Source organism: Hemitrygon akajei, chromosome 2 (assembly GCF_048418815.1).
Source record: "Hemitrygon akajei chromosome 2, sHemAka1.3, whole genome shotgun sequence".
Classification (NCBI taxonomy): domain Eukaryota; kingdom Metazoa; phylum Chordata; class Chondrichthyes; order Myliobatiformes; family Dasyatidae; genus Hemitrygon; species Hemitrygon akajei.
In genome coordinates this window covers 173,523,044-173,532,624 of record NC_133125.1, presented here as the reverse complement: position 1 = coordinate 173,532,624, position 9,581 = coordinate 173,523,044, and the positions used below count along the sequence as shown (strand labels likewise).

The 9,581-nt window shown below is 50.7% G+C and overlaps 1 protein-coding gene across 4 annotated transcripts in view; it reads left to right on the top strand.

Moving 5' to 3' along the window:
• Window positions 1–480: 480 nt before the first annotated feature.
• The window catches only part of LOC140718646 (pre-B-cell leukemia transcription factor 2-like), a 50,597-nt gene continuing 41,496 nt past the window's right edge, over window positions 481–9,581 (top strand). For all 4 annotated transcript variants that reach the window (XM_073032682.1, XM_073032674.1, XM_073032678.1 and 1 more), the window contains exons 1-2: window positions 481–1,322; window positions 1,547–1,620. In XM_073032682.1, coding sequence (XP_072888783.1) covers window positions 1,057–1,322; window positions 1,547–1,620 — 340 coding nt within the window. In that variant the 5' untranslated portion in view covers window positions 481–1,056. The remainder of the gene's footprint in view (window positions 1,323–1,546; window positions 1,621–9,581) is intronic.

Sequence of the window (9,581 nt, the reverse complement as noted above, 5' to 3'; positions counted from 1 at the left end):
TATTTATTTTGAATGCCCGTAAGAAAATTAATCTCAGAGTAGTAGTATGTAGTATATGTTCTTTGATACTAAATTTACTTTGAACCTCGATAGTGAGAGGCTTATTTCGGGTCGATAATAGCAAACCTTTCCCTCCAATAACAGTAGCGCCTGAAGCCAGGGGACACGGAGGAAGGAGCAGGGAGCTTTGGAGGGGCTCTGAGGACGATTTTCTTCCCCCAGATGGGATGGTGGTGGAAGCCGAGGCTCTCATAATGCTTTTAAAAACATCTAGAATCGCGAGTTCTGATCCAAGGGACCGGAGCAGAAAGATTGGCAGGGACAGAGCGGGCCAAAAGGCCTATTTCCGTGTCGTATAACTCGATAAGAACTTTCTTTTGGGGGAAGATATCGGGTGGTAGTGTCTCTTTAAGAAGCCCATTCCCCTTCCCCCCCACCCACCCGATCAGTTTCACTCCCCCCCCCCCCCCCACCCCCTTAACATCTATCCACACCACAAAGTAAATGGCAGCGCCGAGCTACGGACTGAGTTGATTATGGAAGAGAAACGGTGTAAGCGGCGATAGTTTTACTTCTGTGCGAGGGAGAGAGAGTGAGAGAGAGAGAGAGAGAGGGTGAGAGAGAGAAAGAAAGAGAAAGAGGGGCAGCGGCAGCGGGGGAGGAGAGGAGAGGAGCAGGAGGAAAGGAAAGGTATTTCATTTGTGTCCTGGATAATTTCACCCCGCGGCCGCGACGACCTGGGAACTGAGTGGAATTGACAAGGCCGTGAAAACTGACAAGCAAAATAGAAAGTAAACATTTCAGTTGATCTGCACTCCTCGCTCGCTCCCTCTTCCTCCCTCCCTCTCTCTCTTTTTCTCTCTCTCTCTCTCCTCATTTGAGGGAGGGAGAGAGGGCGGAAAAAAGAAGGCATAGAGTAAAACTCGCCGCTTGCCCGGATCTGTAGGGGATCTGCCTGAAATTTCTCTCACCCACCCCCCCATCCTTTCTCCCTCTCTCCGTGAGTTCGGGAACACGCTGGACCCCCCTCGGCCAGTTTTCAGCTTGCGAGTCCGGATGGAAGAGCAGAGCCGCTTGATGCAGGCCCGGGCAGCCGGGGCTGGTGGTGGAGGCGGAGGCGGAGGAGGAGGGGGAGGCGGAGGAGGCGGCGGCAGCGGGGTAACGATGTCTGTGCACCCGGCATCGGCGGGCCTACAGCCGCTGACGACCCATCTCCGCGAAAGCCCCACGGATAATGGGGACGGGAGGAAGCAAGACATCGGGGACATACTCCACCAGATCATGACCATCACCGATCAAAGTCTGGACGAAGCACAAGCCAAGTTGGTTCATTTTTTTAATCCTTAGTGATTTCCTTGTTTTTTTAAACAATGAATATCTTCAAAATACTGAATTGTGACTTTAAATTTGCACATTTTGTTTATATTCGTGCGCGCTTGTGTTTAAAAACCCCTCATACGTAGATATATTGAATATTTTACACAGGAAAGTGCGTTTAGAAGTTTTTATTTGCCTTTTGTGTTGATGTGAATTTCTCCCGTTTAAGGAAACACGCGCTGAATTGTCACAGAATGAAACCTGCCCTCTTCAGTGTTTTATGTGAGATCAAAGAGAAGACGGGTGAGTGCTTCCTCTCTGTGTGAATCTATGTGTGTGGGGGGAGGGTGTAAAATAATCATCTCCCTCCGTCCGTCTCCCTCTTTCACTCACTCATATACACTCACTCACTCAGAAACACACAAAAAGGAAAAAGATTTCTTGCCCGCCATCTTGGCCAGCTCAGACTGCTTTTCCCAGGGTGTGTATGTATGTGTATATGTATGTTGCGTGTCTCTGGGCCCTTCTCAAATCTTTGTGACTTTCTTCTTCTTTTCTCTCTCTCTCTCTCGTGCCTCCTCCCGGGAGGGTCACAACGCTGCTTCCGATCACTGATCAGCAGCTTGGACGGCAGAAAGCCAAGCGTTTTCCTGCGTCCTATCCACCATGTGAAACTGATCAGTGCATATCCCAGGTCCCGTCTTCTTTCTCTGTAGATTTCCCTTTCCAGTTTGTTGTCTTCATCTTCCCGCCTCTCTCTCTCTCTCTCTCTCCAGTCCTTGGCCACCCCCCCCCCCTTTCTTCAGATCGTTGTTTGGCATTGCAAGGGTTTATTTGGTTAGTTTCCCCAACACTGTGAATTTCAGCAATTTTGGCAATCTTCCCACCATTCGCAACTGTTTCCATCTCTCTCCCTCCCTCTCTCTCTCCCTCCCTCTCTCTCTCCCTCCCTCTCTCTCTCCCTCCCTCTCTCTCTCCCTCCCTCTCTCTCTCCCTCCCTCTCTCCCTCCCTCTCTCTCTCCCTCTCTCTCTCCCTCTCTTACACACAGAGACTGAGACACACAGACTCAAGACACACGCACACTATCTCACACAGACTGGGCCACACTCAAAAACTCTCTCTCTCCCTCTCCCTCCCTCTTACACACACAGACTGAGACACACAGACCCAAGACATACACACACACTATGTTACACTGACAGGGCCACACTCAAAAACTCTCTCTCTCTCTCTCCCTCCCTCCCTCTTACACACAGAGACTGAGACACACAGACTCAAGACACACGCACACTATCTCACACAGACTGGGCCACACTCAAAAACTCTCTCTCTCTCTCTCTCCCTCCCTCTTACACACACAGACTGAGACACACAGACCCAAGACACACACACACTATCTCACACAGACTGGGCCACACACAAAAACTCTCTCTCTCTCTCTCTCTCTCCCTCCCTCTCACACACAGAGACTAAGACACAGACTCAAGACACACACACACTATGTCACACAGACTGGGCCACACACAAAAACTCTCTCTCTCCCTCCCTCTTACACACAGAGACTGAGACACACAGACTCAGGACACACACACACACTATGTCACACAGACTGGGCCACACTCAAAAACTCTCTCTCTCTCTCTCTCTCTCTCTCTCTCTCCCTCTCTCTCTCTCTCTCCCTCCCTCTCACACACAGAGACTGAGACACAGACTCAAGACACACACACACTATGTCACACTGACTGGGCCACACTCAAAAACTCTCTATCTCTCTCTCTCTCTCTCTCTCTCCCCCTCCCTCTCACACACACAGACTGAGACACAGACTCAAGACACACACACACACTATGTCACACAGACTGGGCCACACACAAAAACTCTCTCTCTCTCTTTCTCCCTCCCTCTTACACACACAGACTAAGACACAGACTCGAGACACACACACTATGTCACACAGACTGGGCCACACACAAAAACTCTCTCTCTCATGTACAGACTCACACTTCACACAAACTTTCAGACGCACACAGACAGACATGCAGACTCTGGGCTCTCACACACATGCACACAGCCTCAGACTGACCACACACACATGCTGATTTTTGCACACATAAAGACTTGCACCCACACAAGGGCACACACGTACACACACAAAAGTGCACATGGAGACACAGGCACACATGGCTCGCTCGGAGATGCACACCCACATGTATGCAGACACAGGCACTCAGATGCACAGCCATTATACGAAGATATACAGTGTTACACCCAGAGACACAGGCTGTCTTGCCCAATCACGTGGTCTCACACACGCAGGCAATGTAACCTTCACCCTGCTGTGCCGCACCAGGGGAACACTCAACACGACTGGTGTTAACCTTGGAGGGTCTGACAAACCGTTTGCCTGCTCTTGAATTTGTTTTGTCTGCTGCCTGACCCCAGTGTGTAGCTGTAACATTGGTGTAAAGTGTGTGTGGATGTGTGTCTATCTGTGTGGGCAAGGGCTGTGCGGGGGGAGGAAGGGTGGTGTTCAGATTGAACTCGAAATGCTTGTTAAAATTTTGGTCCCCAAACTCTGGGAGTAAATTTGGTCAGGATGAATTTGTGTGGCAGGTATATCCTGGAATGTTGATTTGTGAGTTTAATCTCCAGTTTTGTATTGGATGAAAATCTCTTCTGTGTGATCTGGAAAACTTGTATTTCTATAACTATGTGAATTTTATGCAGTAACTGGCTGTTCAGGTGATGGTTGTGTGTGTAAATGGTCGCTGTAATTTTTTTTGCCACTGTGGGCTTGTTCTGATGTCTGCAGCAGTTTCTGACACCTTTGTGTAATTGCACACTCACCTTGCAAGTGGCCTTCCTCTTGCACATCCATCCCTCACACAGGCGCAAAGTCCCTCGTGAGTGACCCCCTTGTGCACAGATCCCTTGCACAGACATGTGGTCACCCGCCGTGTGCAAGCGTGCTTGTGCTGAATGCGTTACTGAAGATTAGATTTGTTTTCTTGCCCTTTTCCATACTGGGGTGCCCTGGACTGCTCTGGACCCAGGCCTTGCCCCGTGCCCCTCGTAATGGGGAAGAGGTGCTGGGGCCAGATCTGCACAGAGAAGGGCGTGGGTCAGGGGGCTGACAGCCCTGCTCTGTGGAATGGACTTTATTCCCCGGAGCGTAGGAGAACGAGGGGAGATTTGATAGAGGTATACAAATTAATGGGCCCTCTGCTGTCCCATCAGGTGGATGGGAGTATTCCACATCTGCTGGGAACAGCCCCTGGCCAGGGAGCCAGAGAATGGGCCTGTGGGTCCTGTGTTGGATAGTGCTGAGGTGGCAGGAGCAGTGATAAACCAAGGAATCTCCTTGGAGTGTGCTTGTGACAGACTTATGCAACTGAAGGGAGAGCTTCTGCCAAGAGAGGTGGATAAGTAATTGTTATTGGCCAAAGCTTTGACAAGTGGCAGCTTGATCGCTGTATATTTTGTCTTTAGATTGTTGGTGGTAGCTTCCCTGGGAAATGTGGCTGAATTGTAGTGATGACCTGTGATTGGGTATTCCCCCCCAACCCCTGCATGCCTCCAGGCTGAACCTGGGGTGCAGGTACCTCTTCTTGCCTCATGGAGGCTTGGATAATGGGAAGGGGGGAGGGTCAAACTATTTGATGGGTTTCCTGTGCTGGATCATTGCAACCCCCTCCCCCCCCATCTCTCTCAGTGCCACCGAGAAAGAGCAAGAGGTGGCCTGTGCCTAATTAAATAATTTCTCACAATCTGCCTTCACCATCCCCAACTGCCCTTTAGACGGTGGGGGAGGAGGCACCTTCTTGAGCCGCCACAGTCCTTCCGGGGAAGATACTGTTTGGGGAAGGAGATCTGGGATTTAGATGCAATGAGGCTGATTTACTGGGATCGGTCACTCTGGGACCGACTACTGTGGGTGTACAGTGTGCACCGGGGTCACGTTACGATCTGCGCTCACTGGGAGTGATTACTATGAGCACACAGTGTGCACTGGTCGCCAGAGCCTGTAGCTCTTAATACATATACGATGTGGACTGCAATGGGTTCAGGGGTTTTGGTGGAGAACGTGTGTTGAATCTCTGGTTCTATGCTATGTGCCAAGATCAGTTGCTGGGGATTTACAGTGTGCACTGGATCACTGCATGGTTGACACTAGATCAGCTCTGAGTCTTCACTGTACTATGAGCACCCCCCCCCCCCCCCCCCATCGTGCACGTTGGATCTCTCTATGTCCTTGCTGAATGGTCTGGAGTCCTCCTAGCACAGGGGTGCTGTGGATCACTGATGTGTTGAGCTGGGCGTATTATGTGCTGGATCATCAGGATACCCTTACACCGGGTCTCCGGGATCGTTTGTCCCGTGTCACGTGAATGGGATCTCTCTGGGGAAATTTCACTGCAATATGCACTGGATCACTCTGAGACCATTCTGTAGTGAACACTGGGCCACTGTATCAGTTACTCTGGGATCCGTGGCTCGCTCTGGGATCACTGAGCAGTGCTCGCTCACGGCTGAAACTCACGGGGTAATACAGACTGCTGTCACTTCCCACCAGGACCTTCCGTTGTCACTGGAAGGTCTGCAGCCAGTTGACGGTGGGGGATCCCACCTGTCGGTGGGACATGGTTGGGGGAGGGAGCAGCTGTGACAGCAGGTTCCAGGGCAGAGGGTGAAGTTCCGGGAATGTGTTCTTCCTTCAGCATCCAACACCCCCTTACCCCTTTGGTGTTAATGCTGAGCTGCCAGCGTTCAGCGGAGGTGGGAGGAGAGATTCCAGCCCAGGCTTGTCCCTTGACCCTTCGGTGTCTCCCAGACAACACTCGAGTTGGCAAGGGAAACTCCCTCAACAATGGGCAGGGAGTGGATTCAGGCAGAATATTGGTAAACAGACCAGGGTTCTGCCAAGAAATCTGACTCTTGGATTTGGGCCCGTGCCCAGCTCTTGGCTCCACCGCTGGCGTCAGTGTGGAACTCCCTGCCTCTACGCCCCACCCCTCGCCATCACTACTCACTCCATGTCGCCTCAGGCAACCAAAACTGACCACAAGTATACATGGGGTGGGGCTGCTCGAGTCTGTTGGGTTTTGCTCGTGCGATAGGGGGCCTCCGAGCTCGGGATGGGCGTGAGGAGCAGCATTTGTCCCAGACGAACTTCTCAGAGATTCACCACAGGGAAAGAGGCCTTTTGCTCCACTTATTCTGTGTCAACCTATTTACAATGGTCACTTTTATTTCCTCCACCTCCCCGTCGCCCTCTCCCTCAGATTCTACCCCCCTGCGGACAATTCAGTGGCCGGCTTACACAACGCTGGGACCTGGGAGGTCCGAGTAACCGGGGGTTGGGAGGGAAACTCACGTGGTCACAGGGAGAAAGTGCAAATTCCACATATTTTCTCTCTCTGTCTCTCCGTCGGGTTCAAACTCGGGTCTTCAGAACGGTGAGGCAGTGGCTCTACCCGCTGTGTGACCTCTGTCTGCTTTCTGATGGGATGGTGGATGGAAAGTTTCAGCACCTCACTTGAATGTTGCCTTTGAGGAGAGTTGTGAAGACTTTACACCTCAAAGAAATGCCTGATCTCCGTCTGAAATGGATGCCCATCTCTGTTGAATCAATGGCTTCCCAGGTCTGCATCCTCTCCCCACCCCTCTGCAGCCCTCCCCCCCAATAGAACTACAAACTCATTGGAGGAAAATCATCTCCTTCTGTGATGTTGACATGTTGATCCTCTTGAAGATGTCTGACAGAATCCCACTTCCTCTAGTGGGACAGCCTAGAACGAGGGGTGGGGGATTGGTCCTAAAGATGTCCTTTCATTAAAGAGCTACCTTGGCATTGTAGGCCAAAGGGCCTGTTCCTGGACCGTACTGTTCTATGTTTTATGTCTCCACTGAAGAGGTGTTGATTACCGCCAAGGAGGCCGTTCAACAAAAGGTGTCCATTTAGGAAGAAGCTGAGGAGATGTCCTCACCGAGAGTGGTGTATCTTTGGAACTCCTTCCTCACGGGGTGGTAAAGGCAAAGTCATTGAACGTTTTTTAGATCGGAGCCGGGTATGTGGTTAGTAAGTGAGAGACTGAGGGGTGACTGAGGGAATGGGCTTGCAGTTAGACTAGCCAATGACTTGCAAAATGGCGTAGCAGACGAGAGTCTGAGCGGCCTTTTGCTCCTAATTTGCATGTATACAAGATACCCCTTCAGTGTACACCTAGAACAAGTGCAGTACAGGGACAAGCCCTTTGGTCCACAAGGTGTGCTTAATTAATTCAGCTAATGATACCTAATCCCTTCTGCCTGCACGTTCTATATCCCTCCATTCTCCGCTTATTCATATATCTAGTTAAGAGCCTTTTAAAGGCCTCTTTTGCATCTGCCTCCACTGTCACCCATGACTGTTTTAAAAAAAAAAATCTGTGCACATCTCTTTTAAACTTTCCCCCTCTCGACCAAAACACATTCCCTTTAGTATTAGACATTTTAGCACTATGAAAAATATTCCACTTCTCTGTCCTATCTGTGCCTCTGACAATTTTATAAAATTCTGTCAGAATTCCCCTCGGCCTCTGATGCTCCAGAGAAAACAACCCAAGTTTGTTCATCTTCTCCTCGTAGCGTGTGTCCTCCAATCCGGGCAGCATCTGCTGAACCTCTTGCATTGAATTGACTTCCTTCCTTAATCCCTCATATACACGAGGAGTAAAAATCTTCACGTTACATCCAAATGTGCAATGTGCAATTTATGGTAATTTATAATAAATAGTACGTTCAACAGGACAGTCAATATAACATGGAAATATAATTCTATCAGCATAATGGCCTGGTGGAAGAAGCTGTTCTGGGGCCTCTTGGCACTCCTCGGAGCCTCCACATCCTTGCTGTAATGGGGTGATGAGAATTGAAAGCAGTGCTGCAGATCAAAGTTCAAAGGAAATTTATTATCGAAGTACATGTATGTTACCGTATACAACCTTGGGATTCATTTTCTTGTGGGCATACTCAATAAATCCATAATAGACTAATAAACCATAATAGAATCAATGAAAGACCACACCAACTTGGGAGTTCAACCAGTGCGTAAGTACAAAGAGAAAGAAAGAAGAATAAATAAGTAAGCAATCAATATTGAGAACATGAGACGAAGAGCCTTTCCTGAGATGCCCCATTTTCTTCCCACATCCAAAAAACGTGGGCTGGTAGGTGAATTGGCCACAGGAAATTGTCTCTACTGTGTGGATGAAAGACTGTATTTGAGGGCAGTTAGTGGGGATGTAGATGAGAGAATGTGGACACACATGGAGGAACAAATGGACCAATGGGACTGCAAACCTGGGAGCTGGCATGGAACCAACGGGCCAAGCAGCCTCCTGTGTCTTTCAGTTCACTCTCCCCAGCTACCTGCCTCACTGTGGCCCCAAAGTCTGCCCTGCGCGAGGTTTGTGAGTCTGGCAGCATCTGCCTTCTCGCTGTGTGGTGCAGACACATGGCCCTTCAACAAGTCGCTTTTGTGGGGAGGGGTGTGGTGTGGAGCACTGATGGCACGTGTGGAGGGGGGGGGCACTGACTGGAAGCAGAGAGCTTGGGTCACCGGTGTGCATCAGGGCAGGGGCACTATTTAGTAGGTTTGCAGGGATGGTGTTGGTGCGATCCGTTGGGATTGTCGGGAAGGGGCAGTGTTGGTGCGATCCGTTGGGATTGTCGGGAAGGGGCAGTGTTGGTGCGATCCGTTGGGATTGTCGGGAAGGGGCAGTGTTGGTGCGATCCGTTGGGATTGTCGGGAAGGGGCAGTGTTGGTGCGATCCGTTGGGATTGTCGGGAAGGGGCAGTGTTGGTGCGATCCGTTGGGATTGTCGGGAAGGGGCAGTGTTGGTGCGATCCGTTGGGATTGTCGGGAAGGGGCAGTGTTGGTGCGATCCGTTGGGATTGTCGGGAAGGGGCAGTGTTGGTGCGATCCGTTGGGATTGTCGGGAAGGGGAAGTGTTGGTGCGATCCGTTGGGATTGTCGGGAATGGGCAGTGTTGGTGCGATCCGTTGGGATTGTCGGGAAGGGGCAGTGTTGGTGCGATCCGTTGGGATTGTCGGGAAGGGGCAGTGTTGGTGCGATCATTTGGGATGGTGGGGCTGCCTACAATCCATCAGGATTGTGTGACTGGCCGATCGCCGTCCAGTGAAAACCAGCGTAGTTGTTCAGAGATGAGGAGAAGGTAGGAGGAATTGTGATCTGTTCGGCACGGGTTGGGATGTCTGCTAT